The 24,368-nt window shown below is 40.8% G+C and overlaps 1 protein-coding gene across 1 annotated transcript; it reads left to right on the top strand.

Annotated features, from left to right (window-relative positions):
- The first annotated feature begins 571 nt into the window (after positions 1-571).
- On the top strand, positions 572-22,276 carry LOC109473743 (ankyrin repeat domain-containing protein SOWAHD-like). The gene is made up of 7 exons (XM_019773752.1): positions 572-860; positions 4,873-4,945; positions 5,636-5,728; positions 11,301-11,324; positions 18,250-18,431; positions 19,524-19,600; positions 22,120-22,276. The coding sequence occupies exons 2-7, from the start codon at positions 4,900-4,902 to the stop codon at positions 22,169-22,171; spliced, it is 474 nt and encodes a 157-aa protein (XP_019629311.1). The 5' UTR covers positions 572-860; positions 4,873-4,899; the 3' UTR covers positions 22,172-22,276.
- Positions 22,277-24,368: the final 2,092 nt, after the last annotated feature.

Raw genomic sequence — 24,368 nt, 5'->3', positions numbered from 1 at the left:
TGTGGAGGCACGGGGATCACTGGAATGAATTTGGCATTATAGAAGTAATGAGCCTGAAAATAAATATCTGGTTACTTCAACAAATTACTGTAGCCACAAGGCCATTTGTCATCTGAGGTTGGCTGGTTCTGTTGTGGACAGTTCTTCAATACCAGGCCTATTGCAATATCAGGATGGTACCTAGTGCTCTCCGCATGACTGCTGAGAACCATGATAGTTGATGATCCTTGAAGGGATAGAGAAATAAAGTCCACTCAGGAACATACTTTTTTCAGGGGGATATTGTAGAAGTTTTGATACTGAATCTGATGTTATCAAACATTTCTATTGACTTTCATGAAAGTTTGTTCATGCCAAACTTTATTCATTTTTATCTTCAGAAGTCTAGGCTAAAGAAACGCAGTCATACCATGAAAAATGATTATTAATTCTATACCTCTGGTAATTATGTGTGTGATTATTGTTGATAGTGAGATTATCCATTATGAACTGTATTGTTTGTATTCTGCATGCTCTGACAAGCCTAGAAATTCTTGGGTCTTATTCTCAAACAATTCATATTAAATTTTGCTCTTTCATGCAAAAGCTATAAAACTTTTGAGATACATGGTCTGTTTTTATGGCTTTACCCTAAATATTTCATACCATTGATGATCTATTAGATGACTTCTGGTTTATTCATTGCCAATCCATTTGCAAAGGTTAATACAGGCTTGTCAAACAGAGCTTTCTAATATCTTGGCAGTGTCCTCTCTTCATATTTCATAATGCTGATTTAATTATTAACATGTGATATTGTGTGTTTGTGGCCCTGCTACCTGATAACTACTGGTACCTGATGGATGTGGACATGACAGGGGGTAAGTACATTTCTTGCCTGGAGCAAAAGAAAGCCTCTGTTTTATTTATATTTCTTAATAAGGGTCAACACATTCTGATATTTATCGCTGTTATATGAAACTCGGCTGTACCAGCTGGTCTAAATTTTGTGACTTCTTTTACGAGCTACAGTTTATCAACAGTGACTTGGATGAAAAGTTTATTTACTGTCATTCATAGTTTTGGATAAAGTCCATAATTCTTTGTCATTGATCCAAAGTTTTTCGCTATGTCATACAAGAAATGGAGGATTTTTCACGTTTATGGGATAGTAGGAGTAGCCAAGTAATAATGTGTTGCTAGTATTGACTGTTCACACAATTATATAATAAATACAATGAGTAATGGCTAGCTTATGAATATATAAGTGAACAGGGCAGCTTAGTTTTCCTCATATTCCAAACATCGTCATCTTTGTAGATTTTGCATTTCGTGACCTGCAGTTTGAAAGAAAGCAGCTAGGTGTATTGCCTTATTTCACAATCATGATCTTTGCCCAAATCCAAGTTGTTGCTTCTTAAGATGCACTCACAAGATAAAAATAGACACTGATAAATGTGCTTTTGCAGAGATAACAAAGATAGTTTGTGGTGCTGGAAATTAATGATACTATTATAATACCAGTCATTTTCTGAGTCATCATGAGAGTATAAAGAACTAACTTTTAGATTAATTCATTTCATTGGCATGACACTGAGTCAGAAACCCACAAATCAGACTATGAATAATGACCTCAGAAAAAAGTTCAAAACATAAAAATGATTGATCAAAAAACCCTGCCGCGTAAATATACCCTGATTGATGTGACTGTATGATGTTTGGAAGTTGTGAACAGTGACATACGGGAAGCTTGACCAGTGTCGTTGATATACTCATTAAAAGTTGAGATGCTCATCTATCAGAACATGGATTAATACCAGGCAGACCTTGAACCCTGAAACTTCAGACTGAAGGTGATGCTGATGAATCAAGGAACAGACAGGTCCATAGTGGCTGTCCAGGGTGGGATGAGAGAGAATTGCGTGGCCAGGTTGTCCCCTCTCTGACCTTTACTTGCCCTCGGTGATCCCTACAGAAATGGTAGGAGCTTTGATTAGAAAACAAAGAAGCATAAAAAAGATTACCCAGCCATTTTGGTGCCAGGAGCATCTCAAGATGTGCTCGTGATGACAAAGCAGGGATTTTTAATGATGGAGAGGAGAGAAGAGGCCATGTCTGTCTTTGATATTGAACCAGCTTGGTCACCATGGATGAGGGATGTTTGTCGTAAACCAGTGGTTTGACACCGCTGCAGGTGTATATTACACGCGTTTCGCTATTGTATTTTCAGATCTAACAGCTTGCGTGGCAAGTCGGCCACCCTGAAGACAGTTAACGATCTCTGGCCTGACCTTTGCAGTGTGATTGCCTGACACTGTTTGACACGGGGCAAATGATCTTACCAAGTTAACTTTCCTCGCCGTCGGCACAAAATTCGCTTCAGACGTAGAATTTGTCACTCTATTTTACATGTCACTGTTGAAACTATTTGAGAAATGTCCTCTACAGCTTAAAATAGTTTTGGAAATATAACATTTGGTCTGTGAATGGCGATTTTAGGAACAAAAACATCTGTTTCGTGGATGAGTGCTGTATGAAATTATGAATATCGTTTATGATGTAGCGATATCAAATTTAGGTTGCTGTATCAAAAACGCAGCCTGCAGCGAGATGCTCATTGCCCCGTGACCCCGGTAGCCTCCCGGCCTGCCACTGCTTGACACGGGGCAAGCTCGGCCTGTCTGAAGCCTTCTTGCCGAGGGCACAAAATTCATCATATCATTTCTGAATAGCCGTATTCATAACAAGAGGACAACTTAATGAGAGGTGTGAAAGGCTTGCATGACAGCCCGCTAGCATAGCAGATAGCAGGGTGCGTCACAGCTAACCCCTGCACATCAAAGGTTACGTCCCTGTCAAAAGTGCATCTGTGTCTGCCCCCCACACCATTAACGTCCATTACAGTTGGGCGTATGTTTCACCTTTTGTGCTCTCCCCTTCTCACCTGATCAGTAACTCTCACCTCCGGTCCAGGTGCTAGCACCAATTATCCTCTTAATGACCCAACCCATTGGAGTACTAATTATTCCACACCTATACCTTCAAAGAAAAATGGCACACCTTGTAATCACCAGAAATCTTTTATTCTAATTGTAGCATATGTTTGAGTAGACAGGTGTTGGCCTGTAGACTTGTCTGGTCTGGCGTGAGAGCCATCAGAAGGTGTTAATGTCAATATTGCCTAACTTGTCCCAAGCAGATTTTCACTTCTGTTGGTAGAGTCAACTGAAGTCATGGTACAATACATTTTTTGGGGTCAAAATATATTCTTACCAAAAGCAATGAAAAGGCAAAGAAAATACATCAACACCTATTTTTGTTGATATTTTATTTTTTGCATATCATTGTTTCTTCTTTTGTCAGCCTTTTTACACAACCATCACTGCTCATGAATGCACAAACAGGCATTTCATAGTACATTGCATATGGGGTCATTTGAATTCTGCAACGAACAATAGTGTTATTTTGTCCTATAGTGCTGTTTTTATCGTTTATAGCTCAATTATATGTCTTTTGTCAACCCATTAATTCCATCCAAGGACTCTTCACAACTGTTATCGCAACTATTAAGAGGAAACCCCCGATTATTGGGAACACCTGAAGCTAAAACACGAACAGACAATTATACGATGTTTGTAGTTACTCGTAAATTGTGCAATGTTGACATTTACTGGCTAAAAGAACACTACAAAAAGGACCGCTGTTTGTTACCATCAAGTTTTGCCCCCAGGGTAATTGTAAATCTGTAACTGTCCCAGACTGGGACTGTACAAGGTAAATGTAATCTAAGTCAGACTGTGTGTTGTTCTTTTACTTTAACTGTATATTCAGAGAAAATGTGGTTCATATTCACCAAACTAATGCTGATATGTAACACGTTTGTCCATTCTGTGGGTGCCATGTCATGCCTGTATGTAAAAGTTATAATGTCAGTTCAACCCTACCCAGCATGAAAGTGAAAGCTTATCTTATGAGCAAAGGGTAGAGGACATTTGATCAGGGTAGATCAAAGACATGGTCAGGACAAAGCAGGAGCTACAGGAAACATGGGGCACAGTGATAGTAACATTAGACAATGCTGGACACTCACAAAGGACCCAAGGACCCTTTGTGACATGGAATACCTTCCTGTCGGGGCGTTGGTCACTTGACACATTGCTTCATGTCTAGATCTTATTTATAACTTCTTGGCTGACTTCCACAGTTGTCAGGAAACTTTGCTGTCTATTGATTAGCCCTGCCTTCCCTTTGATAATAGACGGGGAGGGATTTTGTCGTCCGAGATTGTCCAACTCAAAGGGTCGTCTGTCTGTAAACCAGAAGTCAGAGGAGATAGTGTTGTCTGGTACTTAACCCTGACCAACAGTGAGGGAGGGGGGTAGATGGACAAGACTGATCTTGTTCACAAATTCAATAACAGGAAGGCTTTAAGAAACACCCTCAGAAAAAACATCAAGTAAATTCTTGCTTGATAAGGTTAACTGTTTTGTCAGTGGGAGCTATCTGTGCGATGTTGTGTGTGTAGAACAGAGATTTTCATGTTTTCCTCTTGAGACAGGAAAATGTGACACACTTACACTCCTTCCTGCAGCAGCTACATGCACTGTCCTTGCCTTGGAACTGTCTGCCTGTAGTTATCCACAAATAAAAGAGATGCTTAGTGTAAATTATTTGTTCTGATATTATATCTCCATAGACAGTTGTTACATAATGAATCAGCAACATAAACTGTTACAGTACAAATTCATCATAAGACAACACAGAACTAATTATAAGTTGATATTCATAAGTTTACTACACTTTCCTGTGTTTATTCAGTAAACCATACCTATTTGGGTTGATAAGTGTAATTTGTTTTAATGTTGATGATTTTTGTTTTCTTCACTCTTACAGGGTTATACTCCACTTCACCTAGCAGCAATGTACGGCCATGACCATATTGTCAAGCTCCTCATTGATGCATATGGTAAGGATGTCGATGATTTGTAAGTCTAAGCAGTGGCCAAGAGAGGGTCCCTCAGTTCAAGCAGGACCACATTCAGCCTTGCCATTCTGCCAAATTTCTCTCAGTAGAACAACATTCTGACTTGTTTCACACCCTCCCTGCAGCTATAGCAGCCACATGTTTCATGGAGAGGCAAACCTTTCCTTGGAATGTCTGGCTTGCTGGGGGCATGTCCAGAAAAGATGCTGCTGTTAACACTCCATAACCAGGTTTCTGTGTGGAGTGGTGCCAAGTGGAACACGCGTTTCGAATGAAGTCCCCTTTCCTTCCTTTCAAAAGGGTTTGTCACTTCCAATGGACAGACGGAGATGGAGTCATGTCTGTACATGAGCAGTTTCACAGACATTCGCTCAGTATTTAACTGGTTGAAGTCACGCAAAGGCACAGTTGTACGAGCATGTTCTTAATGTCTGTTCACTTTTCTTTTGGGTGAGGAAAGACGTTAAAATGGCAGGCCTGATGAGTGATGTTTTGCTGAAAAAGTATGGTTAAAACAGTAGGATTGGTACAACAATCACCTAGTACATGTCATATCTTTGATAATTTTGAGTGCTTCAAAAAGATGCCAGTCCCTTCTTTATGTTCAAATGCATGTTCTTATGGTGTTTACATGGGTATTGGAATGTAGAAACTTACAAACATCTCTTTCAGATGCCGATGTCACAATACGAGACTACAGCGGACGGAGACCAGGACAGCGCCTGCGGCCTGGGTCCTCCACAAATGTGGACGAAGTCGTTCAACGTAAGAAGCAGCGCAGCAGCAGCCTCTCTTCTTTCAATCCCCGCCACTCCATGAAAGACTTCAAGGAACTTGTAACAACCATTGGATCAGCCCTGAAAATGAAGGCACCACCTAAGCACCACTAAATTTTCATTTACTGGGTTCGACAAGTTTTGCGCTTGTCTGAGATCTTGGAAAGAGAAGACAAATGTTAAGTTGGTGTGAACACCATGGCATGAAGGGATTGATTAAGTCTGAATGTCTCCCACCTCTGAATACTGTTTCACCTTCAGAATAATCCATGCACCTTCACCTGAAGAAACTAGAGCTCTGCTAGACTCTTGTTCTTCACAGAAGTGGACGTGAAAGCTGTCACGCATGGGGATGTATCTTCATCAACTTCTTAAACCTGACTGTAGACCAGTCTTCTGAGAACTTCCCACCCTCCCCTCATCTATGAGGGTCAACTGTACTTTGTAGATTGTGTTTCTTGTGTGTTATTCTTTTCAAAGATCCTGATAATCTTTGAAAACCTGATGGCTCTGTGCTGTGAATTCAGTGTTAACAGCAATAGTATGTGTATCATACCCTCCGAATCTAATCATGACATGAAATTCTATTTAATGTAACTTTGGAATGTTAGCCGACTTTGTTGTAAGGTGTGGGGATAGATTTTACATTTAGTTATTTTACATTGGTATGTATTACAGTATTACTGTCACTAAAGAGCAGAGTGCCTGGGATGTATTGTAACTTAATGTTTCATAAAGCAGTAACAAATTATGTAATCGGTCATGGAACCTACAATAATATTGATATAAAAATTGTTGAAAGGTAAACAGATCAGAATATAACCAGAAATTGCAGAATTTTTTTTACTTGGAGGATGATGACCAGTAAGCAAGGGTAAGAAATTACCGTATGTAAAAAATTCTACAATAATGCCTTCAATCATGGAAAGGGAGCATTTAATAGTTGCTCCCATACTTCAGACATGACTAATTCAAGATGCAATAGTTAACACGGAAATTATTCTGGTGAAGGATTATCACTTATTAAGCCAAGGAAATGTATGATGCGTAATGTAACATGTTTTTTACAGAAGTTGCACTATATGTTGCACTGGGCAAAAGTAATCATTTTTGGGGAAGGGAGAGTTTAAAGTTTTTTAAGTAGTTCCAGTAGCCCCAGAAGTTGATTTATTGGAGAATTGATGAGTTGTGGCTGTAGCCTTGGAGGCTGTAACAGGATAAAGCCCCTCCACATTATTACACAGATAAGCATGTTTCTACAGAACTGTGATTACATCTGTTTGGTCCTTTCTGTGGGGAGATAAGGGCTACTGGGGAGAATCAAGAAACAATTAGAAGGAAAACTGTTTTCACAACTTCAATCATTGTTGGTCTGTAGAAGTGAAGTAATGAAAATGTATGAGGAGGATGGAGGGTCTGGCCAGGAAATCAATGGTTGGCTTCCTGCAAAATCAGCAACGATTTAGACAAACTGAGCTAATTTTCCATCAAGTTTGTGCCGGGGTGATACGTCTTCATAAAGCAGCCGGCGGTTCATAAGTTGGCGGGAGAGATGTGGGTTCAGCGTGCCTCACTATCGATCCTGGTGATGATGTGCTCTCTGACCAAAGGTGTTGGTGGGCAGATAATGTTGATGTCCTGTTGTGACAGTGAGAAATGGCTGCGATAACTTATCAGTAGTGTTACAATCACACCGCTCACCCCCGGCACTGATGGTCTTTAGATTTCAGCCTAATGCCAAACGGAATGTGCCGTTACTGGGAATGAGAAAGTCTCCTGGCCACAGCATGCCTGAACACCTGCTGATGGCAGAACTTTAGCCGCCTTTCGGCTTGAGCCAGGGAGGAAATTGATTGGTGAAAATTACACAGGGACTGCAAGTCTAGAATCTGATAGTTGCTGATTACAAAGGCCGGGTGATATCTACATGCAGCCGTGGTCATACGGACATGGCTGGACAACGGGAGATTATTAACCTTTCACATGTTGGACAAAAAATTGATGTAGGCTCCTCAAATCAGGGGAAGCTGGGGACATGGGGTGCAGAGATAAGGCATATTTTCTCATTTGCAACCTCATCTAAACATTTTGCAAAGTGATTAGTTTTCCAAAGGAGTGGGATGAGTGGACTTGTTGCGTAGGTTAGGTCTGGAGAACTGACAGAGTGTATTTTTGTACCCAGTTTCCTTGCAATACTTAAGTAAGAAACTACTGTTACAAGTCTAGCTTGTACTTGTGCAAAATATCCTTACTTCCTTGGAGGTTTGTTCTGTTTCCTGTTTACATGATGGAAACAGGCTAACCTCCTTGGAGCTGGGGAGCAGTTGTGGAAAGAAATAATGTGTCGTAACAAGACTTTTTGTAATAAACTTATTCTGGTAGAAATCTCATAGGTGTGTCTGTAGTCCATGTACACTGTCCTCTCTCATCAAGCTGGAAAGCTCTGTTCTGCACCAAAGGGTTTTCAATATCGGTGCCCTCTGAGATCCTAGGGATTTCTGTTGTCACCTGTATGACCCCATAGGTGTGTCTCTTAATGTGTGTGCCCACCTCCCTATCACTACTGAAACACCTCAGCCCATCGCTGTTATTAGTTGTGGCTGCAATAAAGCGTTCCAGTCCATGTAAGAGCTAATATGTGTGTGTATGTTGGGCCCAGGGCAGGCCGGTCATCACCCTGTCAGACCTGTGACAGTGATGGAGCAGGCTGCCTTATCTTTACCTGTGGGGCCTTGTGTAGGCATGTTGTTTCCTCTTACTGTGCTAGAATTGGGACATGTGGGGCCTTGTGAAACAGTGTTTTACCTGGCACTACAGGGTAGGTGTGTGATACCCAACATGGACAACACAAAGCTGTTCCACACAGTGTCCGTACCCCCTCAGGTCCGGTGATCTGTCCACCTGTTTGTCAGCTGATTTGCCCACCTGTAGTTCAGGTGCTGATCCTCCATCTCCCACCCTGACATTGATGGAGTGCTGCACCTTCTCCTAACCTGTGAGTGGAGCTCTCCCACCTCCACCCGTCCTCCTCAGGGTCCAGCCTGTTGCTTCCTCCTGCTGACCTGGGGAATCCCTCTGTGAGCTTTATCTCCTTTCCTCCCAGCTATTCTCACATCGCAGGCAATCTTTCACCCTCCTTTGTTATCATCTGCTGCGGAGCAATTGCTGCCCTTTATCATGCCCACCTGTCACACCTTTCATTGATTCTTCTCAGTGTTGACTGCCCAGGTGAGAGGTGGTGATGCTCATGTCATCACCCCACCCACCCTTCAAACCAGAAATAGTAATTGCATGCATTGTGTTCGGTGGTCAAAGTTGTTGCTTGTACATATCCCAGCATGCCATGAGAGCTCTTTTGCATTAATTTTGGTGCTACACATGTAACAATCATCTTTCTGTTTGGGTATATGTGCTAAGGTTTTGTCTAACATGTCTAATTGGTGTGGCTGGGGTGCTAAATCATTGGCAAAAATCCATGGCTAACACATTTTTAAAAAGTTTTACTTATCAGTGACATTTGCAGCTTTGTTGTGAAGCACACACATACTTCACTACACACTAACACTATATAGCCTGGTTACCAAACCTATTATAGCTCCAGAGTCCTGCCTACATCCTCTCTGCAAATAGAGGATGTAGGACATTGGAGCTATACATGTAATAGGTTTGGTAACCGGGCTAAACACTATCAACCAAAAACCCTGAATAGTGATGAATCACTTCGATACATTTCTGTAAGTTACACTGTAAAGTTGAAGCCTCAAGTTGCAATTCCACCAGTCTGACTCCAACTCCAGTTGGACCCTTTCCATGTCCAGATCAAGTGTGCAATACCACAATTGCCCCTGTCTATCAAAAACACAATAGCGGGTTGCTGAAGTACTTGTAACACTCGGTTTGACCATCAGTGACCTTTGATTTCGGGACAAAAGGCAGTTGTTACAGAGTTGAACTTCAGTTGAACTTTAGCATCACTAACAGAACCAATATTCCTCAGGAAGATGATGCCCACTGTCAAGTATTGCTCCAACTTCCTGTCAGAATCAGTTACTGTACTTGTCACATGCATGGAAATCTCACAACAATATTATCTCTAGTGTGTATTAAGGCTGCTACAGACCTTGGGTTATGATCATTTGCAATTGTCTGCATGGCAGATAATACGCAGACCTTTGGCCAACCAGCAAATGTTCCCCTTTTGATCAGAATGTTTTGCTGAAATTTTTTTTTATAAACTGGTCAAGGAGTTACATGTAATGTTATGTTCTTTATCACAAATTTTATTGCACTTCATTTTTTTAAAATTGTAAAACATGCATTGAGAAGTCAAGGTTCAAACTATGAAAATTTGTTGACACAAGGATTTAGGTTTGACCATTTGACTTTGGACCCCTTTTCATAAAAAAGATGATAAAATCTCAACTTGCTGTTGAAACCTACAGCACTGTATGCATGAAGGAAGTTGAAAGTTACTGAAGTATTGACTACTTTTTAGTTTTGCATAAAATTTGCTTCTTGCAGTTTGCCTGTGCAAGAAGCTTTCATCATGTCCCTGGCCTGTGATTGTCCATCCTGTAGCACTGATGTGGGTAAACAGCCCGCTTATGCCACACATGTCGGTACATCAAGACAAACAACACAAGTTACAGGCGTTCAAAACAAGAACAATCAAAACATGAAAACACGACATGTTTTCTGTGAAACAAGTTTACAAAGTAGTTCGCAAAACAACTTCAGACAATAGCTTACTGGAAGGAGCTGTGGATTTATTTATGATTGCTGGTGGAATGTCTTTAGGGACATGTTGTCACAATACATGTACAAGGGAGCAGGGTGTTGTAAATAGGCAGTGATTTCTTATCGATCAATTTATCTTCATTCTCATAAAAGGGATCTAGCTGGTAGATAAGCAGCATTGTGCCTGTTACCCAGGGACAGAACTGTAGTGTCCGTCTGTCAGATTACACCCCAATCTTCCTGTGTCATGCTCAATTATTCATAAGACACTGTTTTTGGCCCACTTTCTTTATTAGGACATGAACAAAATCTCTCCATGAAAGCTTTTGTAAAGTTTGTTTGAAGGAGGTCTGAATTTGAACAGTGGTCATTCCAATAAGCTTGGTGGTCCAAAGTTGTTTTGCAAACTGTTTCACAAAAACATGGCATGCTTTGGTCATCCTTGTTATGAAAGCAATATATACCGGTAATATATTGGAGATCTGTTGTTTCTCTTGATGTACCGACATTTGTTGTTAATCAGGACCATCTTTTTGATGGTTGAATTGCCGCCAAGGACGTATAACATAAAAGACAAAGGAATGAACTCTTGCTTTGATATCTGTTGTTGCCTCTTTTAGCATATCCATCAAGCAAAACTTCTATGGTAAGTCAAGATGTTCCCAAAGTAATTTTCATAATAATTGTGGTGTTGGTAGCATGACTATGGGCAATTTGCTATTGATTGTACCTTGTACTTAAATGTGGTGCTGAAGTGAATAAAGACTCCTAGACTTGAGCATCTTCCAACTCACCTTCAATGTCCCTCCCTTTTTTTCCCTCAGAAAAGCTGCATGTGGCATCAAAACGTAAGTAACTTTTGATATTACATACTGTTATAGCAATAGGAAAGTTTTATGTAATGTTGAAATAGTAGCACCCAATCAAATACGCCATTCCCTGTTCCTCAACTCTCTTTTGATGTTTAATTTATTATTGCTTGTCATCTGACACATGGTGTTCCCCAGGGGTTCGCTATGGGCCCACCTCTCAGCAGGTAAAGTGGCAAATGGCAGGGGCAGGGTGATGTGTGAGCACATGCTGCATCCCTCAGGGCTAACAATCACAACAAAAGTGGTATGGCACACAGTGCTAACCTTACCATGTCTCATTGATGAACTGATAAGAGGTAATGAATGATATTTACACGCAGATATGCATGTCACTGACTCATGGGAGAAGTTCAACAACCTGTGGGGCTAGTGGAAAAAATCTGTGCACTTTGATGCTCACACTGTCCTATATGTATACCATAACTAGTGCCAGACAACAACCTCAGTACCCCCTTTACTGTGAACTCTAAACTGACAAACTACAAGCATGATTCATTTTGACACCGAAGGGAAAACAACTAGAGAAGAAAAAAGATAAATCTGGACCGATGTTCTCTTTTCTTTAATGAGGGCCTGCAAGGGGGGGTCCCGACAACGCTCTACGCTGAATTCGGAACCTCTCGATTACGCTTTACGATAACTTCCAAGTGGCTACAATGCATTACGTAGAATTAAAACGCCAAATACGCTCTACGCAAAAATTTTAGAGCCGTCCGTTTACGCTCTACATAGAATTAAAACGGCCGATTACGCTCTACGGAAAAGGGCTTGTGGGCTCCCTTTAATGACTACTATTCCTACTGTTGAACCAGTGTATATGCACCCACAATAGTTTACAGTGATATTACACATCTACAACTGGAATGATGATGATAATACTAGTATGTTGATTTTTTTCAACTCAGGGCTCAGTCCCACCCAACTGCTTTCTAATGCAATGTTTTGCTAGAGATTCAACGTTTGTTTATTTTTTTTGCGATTTACCGGTACTGTAGCTTACCAGTGCATGATCAGACTAAACCCATGAAAACCCATGTCCATCACATTTTCTGAATCAGCCAGCCAAAAATTCATTCAACTAAAGTTAACATAGGCAAGGGCCTTGGTTTTGCAAATAGATGAAATGCTAATCCTGACTTTGCCTGGATAGAGATGAACTGATAGGGGAAGGTGAGGTTTATATCCCCAGAGTAGGAAGAGTCTTATCATTTTGGAGATCTCAGGGTTTCATCCCAGCTTTTTATGTCTGCGACAATGAGCACCCAAGGTCCCCGGAACCCCAAGAGATGAGGTATCTGTAATGATGGCATGTCCTTTTGCTGTCCCTGTTGGAGATGTGACAAAAGGGCAGGAGGAATTAGACTTGAAGATGAGTGTTAAGTGTTTTGAGTGAGGGCAGGAAGGCACCTGCTGTCAGGAGGGTGGGACTCAGACCTGTCTCTATGGAGCTGTGTGACCCTCTCATCTCAGTCTTTCACCCAGTACTGATTGTACCATCTCTACTATTGTCTACTTGATTGGATGGGTGTAATGGTAATGAACTTTATAACAGGTTCAGCCTATGAATGGTGTTACTGTTCAACCTTGAGGTCTATGTGTTAATATAGGATGAAACCATGATAACACTCACTTAGAAGGAACAGTCTAGTAGACTCTTTAACATATGGTAGGGCTGGACTTGACAGACTTACCAGTACAGTGTACATTCTGCGTATCATTTATTGTTTGATATAATTGTTTACCTTACAATATATGCATATCTTGTACATTATTTGCCATAACTGTAGGGAGGTGTTACATTGACTATATAATGTCCTAAATAATTATCCTGGTTGTGTATAATTGTACATGCCTCATGATATATGTTGCCATAAAAGTGACTGAAACTTTATGTCCAAATATTTCTTCTCAAAACTAATGACATATTTACAACTCCAGTCAAATTTACCTTTATGAGAAACTGCACTTATTTCATGGCCATCTGGAAGACAAACCTCTAACAGTTGTGTGAAATTTATGGCCGTAAAGTTTTCCAGTTTAAAAAAAAATTGTTGGCAAAGTATAGGAGTTGTGGAGATCTTTAATAAATAATGTTTACATTAGGAAGGCATGTGTTCGCATTTGAGAAGAGAAATTTACTGTCGTCATCGTTGTATATCAGCTATAAATTCCCCTGCTTTGTTTCCAGTAGTTAGTTTAAGGTGTCCTGAGATGATTTCAGATCCTTGCGTGACACCCCGTTCTATTTTTCCCGGTTTCTGGAAGACAAATGGCAAAGAAGGGTAGTTTGCGGGTCAGGAGACAGATAGCAATCTAGCCTGCATTAATGAACATATGTCATCAATTTATTCATGTCGCCCAAGCAGATTCCATTAACAGCGCCATAAAATGGGCCGTTGGCTGCCAGATATTAATATTTCATACAAATGAAACAGGAAAAGAACAAAGTATGGCCATGTCGAGTGGCTTGTATCACATTATTAATGTAATTATAGTGTGGTCTATCGTCTTCTCAGGAAGTGAATGTTCTTAACCATGACCCTGAACATTTACGCGGTCAAAATGTGTGAAATGTTGGAGCTAAGCTGCAGACTTGTTGGCGTTGCGACTGCCTCGTCTTGCCTTTGTTTCAATTATGAGAGATTTGTTGCACAGATAAGCATTGTTTTGCCCTCTCCCAGTCTGGGAAGGTTTCATGAAAAATTTACACGCCGAACAAATGAGGTAGGTGTGCGGCAAAGTGTCGCTGTCACGTCTGGTTTTATCTTTAACATCAGCGGGGACCATACAAAGGCCTATAGGGCAGGCGGGGAGAGATCCTATTGTCAGCTCCCATAGTGATTGTCAGACGTAACATGTCACGAGGTTACTATGATAAACCCATCAAGAGAACATGACATAAATCACCTTTCAAAAACTCAAAGATAAAAAAAAATCACTACTTCTTCCATCATTACATGTACATAGGTCAATGTAAGAGTGAAGATCCCAATATGCTGCACTTGACCAAATGCTAATCTATAATAGGAAGAACTTTGATCTTTTTATAATTAAAGTGTTCCCTTACAAATCTGTGTAAAATTCCAGATTACAAAGTGTTTGCATACTATAGAGAGTAATCCTAGACTTTTGTAATGATTTCATGGTAAATATAGTATACTGCTCCTTTTCGTTATAGATTACTGTAGGATTGGTGCATGTACCTTTTTCTCAGATTTCCCTTTGTCAAATAATTTGAGTTGCACCTGTGCACTTGTTTTGAATAAAAAAAGACATGATGACAATACCTATTACAATTTCTGTCACCAACTTTCCTAATTTTTCCAAACTTTTGCTGATTTATTGGTGTCCCACAAGGGCCTTCCTACCTTTTGCCACCAGCACTTGGGAATGCAGCATTCGTGACCAAACACAATTAGCGCAGGAGACAACCATAACTTACCTGTGTCCAGAGATCATTATCAGGTGGGTTATTGCTAATATAGGACCATCTACAACTCAAAAAGGCATCTGGGGCCATCTGATTTGGGAATTTGTATTGAATTCAAAAATCATGTGCAACACAAGTATGTGTCCTGTGATGTCATGGTCATGACAATGTACTTCATTAATTGTGTAGTCATTATCACCCAGTATGTATGGTGTATATATACACTATACGTTTTATACTTTTTGTGTCTAGTACTATCGTTGTTCGTTGATTTTTATGACTTTAAAGTGCTTCGAAATGGTCAGATATTCTGCACACACAGATGACTTTGTGTCTCTTTTTGTGGGGTATTTTGCGGAAATGTGGTCCCCCATGATGGTTTGTGGTTGATCATACAAATGTACATGTAGGTTTCTGTATGCCAGGGGCAACATAGATTGTATCTGTATACGTGTGTCGGAGCACCTGCCTATTTTAGAAATCTCTCTTTGTCAGTCATATTCTAGCTTTGCTCTGGCAGATAATAACAAGCTTTTTCCTATGGAAATAACATGATGCTTTAGCCAATTATTGTGTTCAAACCCAAGCCTGGAGCATGAAAAAGGACAAGGTCAGTATGCTTTCATGTCATAACCGCATGTCAACATTGATTGCTGAGCAAATGAATGTGTTTTGTTTCATAACTCTGTGGGATAACAGAAACCAGGGTGACATCCTCCACAGTGCTTACAAACAAATATGACCCTCCGCTATAAGCTTTGACGTCACATCACACCGTCAATGGGAGCTGCCAGCCTGTATGTGGCGGGTCCATGGTGGGCCAGGGCTTGTCCCAGGAATGTAGATGCTTATCTGGTAACACACCTAGAGTCTAGTTATAAAGAACATAGAGCCTAGTAAAGAACATTGCACTTCACTTTGGGGCAATAAATGACAGTCTCAGAGCTGGTCTATGCCTGGTGGAGAGGCTTCTTTATGCAAGTCATTCCTCAGAAGTTTCAGTAATACAAATGTATCTTAACCCACAGTTGGAGTAGAACATGAAGGACTTTCTGTAATAAGTCCAGGTGGTCTTATCTAATTTTGTGTGCCCTTTGGTGTTTGTCAGAAGAAAGGTAGATTTGTATCTGCCTGTCAGCTCATGACAATATGACAATACCTGACAAAGTTTAACACACTCCAGCCCTCGTCTTGGGGCGAGGATTAGTCTTGTCGGCCTTTTAGATCTGTCGCTCAATTGTCACGCAAATGAGTTTCCAAGTTCGGGCTAGGTGGCAATGAATACAAAACAACAAGCTTCCGTATCGGGTCCATCTACATTGTAGCAATATGCAGGTTGCGCTTGTCTGACAAACTGGCTTGTTTGCTCCATAGCTGTCAGGGGCACAGGTTACCGGGGTGGTGTCCTCTCACCTGAGGTCTGAGCAAATATCACCCTCTGACACCTCGACAAGATAGCCGTTGGTTGTCAAGGCAATGGGATATCGCAGTTTGCTATCTCGCCATCCGTGACACGTCTGAGCGTTGTCGGAGACAACAGGTGTTGGCGGCGTGTCGGCACTTCATATCTTGTTTGTCCCCCAAACAATGGTGTTCATTATGTTTGGCAGTCTATAAACTCCAATTTTTCTGCAATAACAATGTTGACAGAGGCTGATAAGCCAGCCATATTTTGATTGTTAAATGTTCTGTATGAGTGTGTTTGCTTTCTCGGGCGTCCGGGTGTTGACTTGGGGCGACCTGCCACTCTGCGGTGCAAAAATGGCTCTCAGGAAGTGTTTTTCTGGTGGCGAGATTGTCATGACCAAAGTTCGAATTGTAAAGTTCAGTCAGAATAAATAGTACTCTTTCGACATTTGCTTCCAGACAGATGTTGTCACACATGTATGCTTGTTTAAGGGACAGTGGGAGTGTCATGTATGTACCCAGTGTCTGTCAATGTGTCAGAACATGTTATTCAAAGGAAGTGCACATTAATCAAAAGAGGGTCACCATACTACAAAGAGGAAGTTGATTAGATTAACTCACTGTGTGTCGTACCTGGACGAGGAGAAAAAGTGCCATTTTGCAGATACTTTTGTTTGAGCATCAGAAAACAGACTAAAAGCGCCACCTGTTCGAAGTTTGGTTTTGCAGCAAATATTTTTTCGACATTGAGGTTGACAGCTAATTTGATACATAGCATATTTACATGTGTATGTTCACGATTACACAATAAGTAAATCTGTAATAGATATACAAGAAAACATATTGATCAAGAAACTTAACATGACGTGACAAATATTTCCATGCGGTTACATGCCTGGCAGGAACACTGTTGGTTTTGGAGCTCCTATCCTGTTTTGCTTCATTAAGAATCCAGACAAAGAGTACCAGTGCTAGGCAAAGGGAGTCACGGTGACATACCTGTCGGCACAAAAAAGGCACTTAAAAACTCACACACCCAGGAAATGGTGTGATGGTGTTTACCTGTTCCGGGCGCACCTGTTCCACGATTCATGTTGTGCCAAGGTGTGAACTAACACGAGTGAGGATGAAGATGTTGAACGTATTCTCTGTACGCACGTGTATGATCAATAAAGGTGTGACATCTTGCTGAACTGTGTATCGCTTCACCTCCGCATGACCTCCCCTGTTGCGCCCAATCTGACAGGGACAAGAACTGCAGACACGTGTATATTAATCATGTTCTCTTTCTGTCATATCCATTTGTTTGCATGGCTCCCCTCTCCTGACATCTTGCATATACTAACCGGTCCCCATCCTGTTCTCTGACAAGAAGAATTGCAAGAAAAGTGTGTTTCTACAGGTTACATATTCAAAATTTTGAAATGCCAACTGCCACCTTCTTAACCATTTATGTAACAGGTGGCTTTTGATACAAACAGACATGGGTTAGTAAATTTGGTACAGGAAGTTTTTGTGGGTTTATGAAAGGTCCTGCAATGGATGTGATGAAAAGTATATTTACAGAGATTAGAGGTGAAAGCTGACAAGGACGTTGTATAACACTGTTCAGCTCTATATATACAAATGTAGGTCTGGAAATGGTTTGAAAACTGTAGTTGGACATCTCACCTTGTTGAGCCTATAGTTAAAAATAATTAAAAGTTGAGGTCCCTATACATGGTATGCCCATATGTCTGTGACACATCATTAAATAAAATGCACTTTTTTACTCTTGGCAGAAAACTGCATGTTTTTCATTTTGATGGTCTAGTTTCCTTGAGCACTACAAGTCTTTGTTTTGTTCGTGTGGTGTACCTATCCATTATACATTATAGACAGTGGTTGTTAAGGCCTTAGGAACATGAAACTTTGTTAAACGTGCAAAATTTGAAGCGGCAAAGTGGAAGTGAAATTGCCTGCATAAAATTCATAGTGAGTGAAGTGAAATTATTCTGTGGTGTTGATAGGTATAATATCAGGTATTTAGTAGATGTTGCTAAGACGATGTTCTGCAATCCTCAGAGTTCAAGTGGGCTCGTGGCAGAACCCAGCAGAGGAAGTCATCTGTACCGGCCATATTCCAGAGGGGCCTGTCCAGGGACACCATCTTTGCTCAGGCGGGCAAGACCCCACCCTCCACACCTGAGACCACGCCCCCCGTCCTCAGGAAAGACTCTTCCCCCAGGCTGCTTCGCAGGGCATCTGTGAGTATACAATGTAGTATGGTGGAATACTGGAATGGCTGAATCATATAACATTGTCTAAAAATCATATGAGAATTGGAACAAAAATGAAGTATGATATTTTGTGTCAGGTCAGACAGTTAACAGGTCATCAGTCATTCAGGATATACATCTTTTTATAACTTTTTCATCTCATTTTCTTTGTGAGATTTCATTTCATTTACTGCATCATAGAACAAGCGCTTTTAAAAGAATTTTTTTATTCAGCATATCTAATTCACAAAAGGGTCATGGTTTACAGTTTAATGTGGCAACTCTGTGGACAGTCCTTCTAACTTGCCACAACACAAATCCTTTATACCTGACATAAAAGGGAATTAATGGCCATTGAAAAGTACTGCACATGTGGGAAATTACAGCATGGTGCAATGACTTGACCCTTGGGTAGCCTAGGTCACAAACTTTGGAGTTCCTAATGCTTGTATCCAATATGTGCTCTAACATGGGCCCTGGCCACTCAAACCTTTAAACGCTGATATCAATCACCAACCACTCCTTAATTAAACCTCAGAATGTACCATCTGGAGTAGATTTGTTGGACGGCTTGATTAGTTTATGATGGCCCTAACTCCGCGCTGGAAACGGGCAGACATTGTAGCGGTCAGTCGTCAGGTCTCTCCAACAAGATGTTTCACTTTACGAGAGGATGACTGTTATTGGTCCAGAGAGGATACGCTCTTCCTATCTCTACAATGTTGGTGCAATTGGCAGGGTAGAAGAACAGTTACTCGCTGGTCAGCCACATTGATACCTCAATTCCAAAGAGACGACCAGTAAAACGCAACGACTTAGGAAGCTTTGATACCACTATGGCCAGAAGCAATACACTTACACAATAAAAGCACCCTATTAGCTGATTATACTGCAAAGGAAAAGGATATTAGCAAGATTGTGGGTAAGTCTGGCCTTTCAAAGTTTGGACCTCAATCGATGCAGTCAATTCTCCCCCAGTATCCACTGAATTGGATCAATAGCAACTTAAGGAGATGGATTTTATGGTTGATTTAGCGCTTTTAATGGGGCAAACATGCCTGTCTTCTTCTTCCTTTTCAGGCCTCGAAGGTCATGCCACCGCCAAAGTTCCCCGCACCAAAGACCAAGAAGAAGGATAAGAAGGACAAGAAATCCAGGTAGATTTGTAGGGTGGGTTATGGGCAGCGACAGTTTACGGGTGTTTCGGTGACCCCCGGACACCGCGACATGCCAAATTACCATGTCTCTATGTCTCCTTACCTGTAATGGCATTTGCTTTCGTAATCCGAATAACTGTGCATTACTCCGGCAATATATCTAGGGGAAAGAGCTTTTGATTTGGCTTCAGGACCAGTCGTGGAGGATCTATCAGAGGGCTTTTTGGCTCAATTGGAAATTGCAGGAGTATTGGTCAATGGACTAATGTTTTCCTCCGGATGATACTGCATTAAAGGTTAATGGCACGGAAAATGTGGCCGCATTACCCTGGCCCTGGACGATAATTGGTTGTGTTGGAAATAGCAGAAAGCACTGACCAGGGAAGGTCATCATTCTGGCCTGATAACCAGCTCTCCCCCGCCCACCTGGTGTCTTCATGTTCTCTCATTAGAGTGCCCAGTCCTCTTCATTAATTGGCCTGGTGGACTCAGCCTGAGATCCACTCGGTCCCCCCAGTAGGACCACTTTAAACGTGAAGGGAAAAACTTATTACCAAAGTGCCCTTGATTGGGCTGAGGGCTTGGGCCACACTGACCACTTGGTTTTGCTAGAAACCACTATGTTCCTTTGACTTTCAAAAGTTCAGACATAAGCAGAAAAGTTATGAGTCTGATGTTACTTAGATTTAAACTTAAATGTACAATGTTTTCAGTGTACAATGTACATGCATGATGCCATATAAGCTTATCATATGTTTCAAAATCTCTTCTATGTCTATGTCATAGTACATGTCTACACTGTAAAGTGGTCTCATACCTAAAGTTAAACTTCAGTGCATTATACATTTGTACTGAGATCAAGAACAACCTCGAAAATGTCCATTGCAAGAGATTTTATGGTCTTACAAAATTTAGCAGCATTGGATGTTGCAAGCAACTACAGCAATGGCCGGGAGTAATGTAAATCTGCATTTGTATCACATGTTTCTTTAACCAATGTAAAAATAATTTTAGTTACTATTTACATTTACAAATGTCATAGCTCATGTAAAGTTTATATATACAAAACTTTGATCCATTAAAAGTTACCATGTCAATTCCCTCCAAAAACAAACCCCATGAGACATGAAGCTATCCACATGCTACACTCGAAGGTTAAAGATTTAGATGGTTTTCAAACATCACGTACAAGAAGTACCGGTAAGCCTCACTATGGCAAGTGCAGCAGAGATGAAAGGGCTGGACATGAGCATGGTTAAGGCCCGAGCAGCCAAATACCCGTTTTACATGCAAAACAGTGGTTACTGCAATTTGACACGATCTATATACCCTGTCATCTGAGAGGCGATCAGATTCATGAAAAACTTGCAGTGTCCCCTTGAACAGGGAACCCTGGTCATAAATCACAGGACGGGGGACTTACGCACCTGTCCGTATGAGTTGGAAGCCACGTATGTCGTTTTCATGCGGGGCACATCGCGGCCGGGAGATAAGGCGCCGAGGCGGACCTGTCATACTTTGACTTTTACCTTGTATTTCGCCAAAGTTTCACACAGTCCTTATCGTGATGGAAGGGGATCATGCCATGTTAGCATGAGCAGTGCTGTAATTACCACAAAAGGTCCAAGTGTGCAGCCGGATACTGGCTAATGGCAAAAACCAATCTCTCCCCACATCCTAGACATGTGATTCAGCATGCGATCAATACCTTTCATATTTCTAACATCCCTTCCTGCCAGTCTTATCGTAATGGGAGGGGTAGCCAGCCACTCATGTAATTGCGCCACAGAGTCTAAGAGTATTGGGAACTTTCTTCTTGTCTGTCTTACACTGATTGAACGCCAAGGCCAGACCCAATTTTTGGTGTCCATTTGTCGATGCAACCTTTGCTTCCTGAATCTACAAAGGTTCCTAGATTAAAGAAGAGGTAGTGAACGAGTCAAACAGCAGTTCTGTCAGCTTGGCTCCTAGAAGATCACAGATGGTTTTGACATTACAACTATCCTACAACTAAGAACATTTTTCATCAGAATGAAGGAATGGCATCATAAGGGCATCCAATAGTAAATATCCAACAAAAATGCAAGAATCTCTACACCTATTCGAAGACCATTGCAGATCCATTAACTCAAATATGTAGTCAAAGCAAAATATCCCAAATTTTCATAAAAGGGATCAGTACTTTCCCAAACTAAGCCAGAGAACATATTTGCAGAAATCAGCAATACGGTGTCTAATATTTTGGTTCCTTCTAAAGAGAAGTCATGCTGGTGGCAGTGAGGTGTGATATGGTGGCACCTTGTGCAATGAAAAGTTAGCTACTTAGGCAAGTGTCCTACAGGGTCAAGTTGCTACCTCAAGTGGTACTCCTGAAGGTTGCAGAAGTGATCTCTACACTTATGAAATGAATTGGACGGAGATTTATCAGGAGAAGAGGCCGTTAGGGTTAATTTGGACTTGAACTGGTATCAGCTAGTCTCGGACACGTTGATGAGCTTTTCCTTTATATCATTTTGCAGGGGTCTGCGGAAGGCTGAATCTGACCCTGACGTGACCGGTGGGTTTGCGTAGCAATCACGACAATGGGCAGTTTTAACCTTCAGTGGTCAACATGCACATTTTACTTCCAAGTACACTCTATGCATCATGCGTATTTTAAGTAGGTAAAAGAATATAAACCTATAGCTACGTGATATTTCATATTATCTATTTAACACTGGTCACCTCAATTTTGGAATGTCACTTTCCGAATTTCGAGACAGCTATTTTGAAACCCCTAATTTTCAACTTTGTTATTCCTGGATGTACAGTGAACTTTTGCATACCATTGGAAAGATCATGTTATCTTCAGTACCAGGTTGCTTTTTTATGGTCAGAATGCACAAATGTATGAAGATATTTGACTTTAAAAATTGCAAGCCTGGTGGTCTCGAATACACACCGCCAGTCCCAGCAGCTTAGCCTGGCAGTCCTAAACTTTAGCCCGCGGCCTGAGTTAGCCAGCCCGCATCCAGACCGCATCCAATTAGCCTCATGAACACCCCATGAAAACCACTGAATTAATGAGAATTCACATCTTCACACCTGTGTAATTAACAAGTTTGTGATAAATTCATGAGAGGTCTGGGCTCAATGGCTAGCCCGCGGGCCTGAACAGGCCTGTCGGTCTGTGGACAGGCTTTGCTGATGATTAGGCCTTATGATAGAGAACCTTCAGACTTTAAAAACACCAAACAGAAAGTGGGAAACAAAAATATGCTCCCAGATTGATGATGGTTTACACATAGTTTATCACTTCATATTAATAAACACCCATCACATTTTCAGCTAATATTTTCAATATCAAAGCATTTAAAATAAATGATTACATATTATTGACAAGTATGATGTACGGGTATGAATGATGATAACTTTCATGAATATTCATTTTGAAAATTTTCTGCAAAAGCTTCAGAAATTTCTGCTGGAAGAATTTACATGGGAAAAATAGTTCTGCTACAAGTACTAAGACTGCAAAAAGTCTCTTTCTAGTAGAAAGCTTTTTGAACATGTTTGAGGAGGTGGATTTGGCTCCTGTTGTGCTACCTGGGCTGATACCTGGGTGGGGTGTAACATTTGTGTAACGGTTATGACTAAAAAAAGATAACATCACAAAAGACCCTTGTCTCAGCAAGAACACTTCATATTAGACCTGATTGGTTGTGGTGTTGGAAGCCAAATTTTGAGGACACTTTATGGTCACTTACAGTTTCGGTTTGGCAGGTATAGTCCAATCTGTCCTACCATGGATGGGCAACTCCCTGGCCAAATCCCTTTGAAACATCATGGAGGTAGAATTTTTTTTTTTTTTAAGAATGAAGACCTTTATTGCACCAAGGAGGTTTAACCTCCTTGATTGCACATTTCTGCCACACTTGGCTATTGGTCACAACAAAACAAGATGAATGTACATGGTTAACAGATAAACAATAACTCCATGAAAACATTTAAATCAAAAGGAAAATATTTGGAGTTTTAGTGCCATAATCCTGCCATGTATAAGCCTCAGCCGATGTACACTGAAAACATAAAAAGCAAGGATCCTCAATTTGCAACATGAATTTGCTTTCAGTGCAAGGAGTTGTATAATGCTTTAGGAAATTCTTGTTACATTTTCTTTTGTAATTATTCTGTTCCTGCACCTTTGTAATGCGGGTCATACCTCAGGTCACCTATTGTTCCAGGCATGCAAATGACCACTGTCCAATTATCAAATTAGAGAGTCTGGTCGGGCTACCCTGACATGGGTGCACTGGCACTGGCTCAATAGCCCGAAAAAATATCCTATCAGAAAATCTCATGACATTGTAATGACACTGTGTCAGATGGCATGGGTTCACACACTGAGAACCATGTCTTGGCCAAATCTTTCTATCCCACAACTAGTTTGTAGTATCATGATTAGATTAGATTTAAATTATGAACAAAAAATTAATGATGAGAATCTTTACAGGATTTGTAATAAGTCTAAAATACAATTTAATTGGAAGTGCTTGCGCAAGGCCTAGAGTCAATTCTATATTGCTATATTCCACATTACAAATTGTAACCATTTCAAAATTAAAACACCACAATGTTTCTAGGTAATTTCAAAAGTATAATTTTAAAAAAATAGAAAATTTTCTAATTGTTACAATATTTGTGAAACATCTCAAATAGATATGAAAAGAGCTGTTCATTCAGTTTGGATATTTCCCCAAAATTTAGGAACATAACGTAAAATGCTTGT

The sequence above is a fragment of the Branchiostoma belcheri genome, unplaced genomic scaffold, assembly GCF_001625305.1.
Source record: "Branchiostoma belcheri isolate BF01 breed outbred unplaced genomic scaffold, Haploidv18h27 scaffold3, whole genome shotgun sequence".
NCBI lineage: Eukaryota > Metazoa > Chordata > Leptocardii > Amphioxiformes > Branchiostomatidae > Branchiostoma > Branchiostoma belcheri.
Note: the sequence above shows the minus strand (reverse complement) of the source record. Positions and strands in the feature narration are given on the sequence as shown.

Excerpts from the sequence above, each read along its gene's own strand:
- LOC109473743 (XM_019773752.1), top strand. The coding sequence starts at position 4,900 with ATGTACGGCCATGACCATATTGTCAAGCTCCTCATTGATGCATATG. Across the intron at positions 11,325-18,249 it reads GCTGCATGTGGCATCAAAAC|AGTTCAAGTGGGCTCGTGGC; the intron begins GTAAGTAACTTT and ends TGCAATCCTCAG. Across the intron at positions 18,432-19,523 it reads GGCTGCTTCGCAGGGCATCT|GCCTCGAAGGTCATGCCACC; the intron begins GTGAGTATACAA and ends CTTCCTTTTCAG.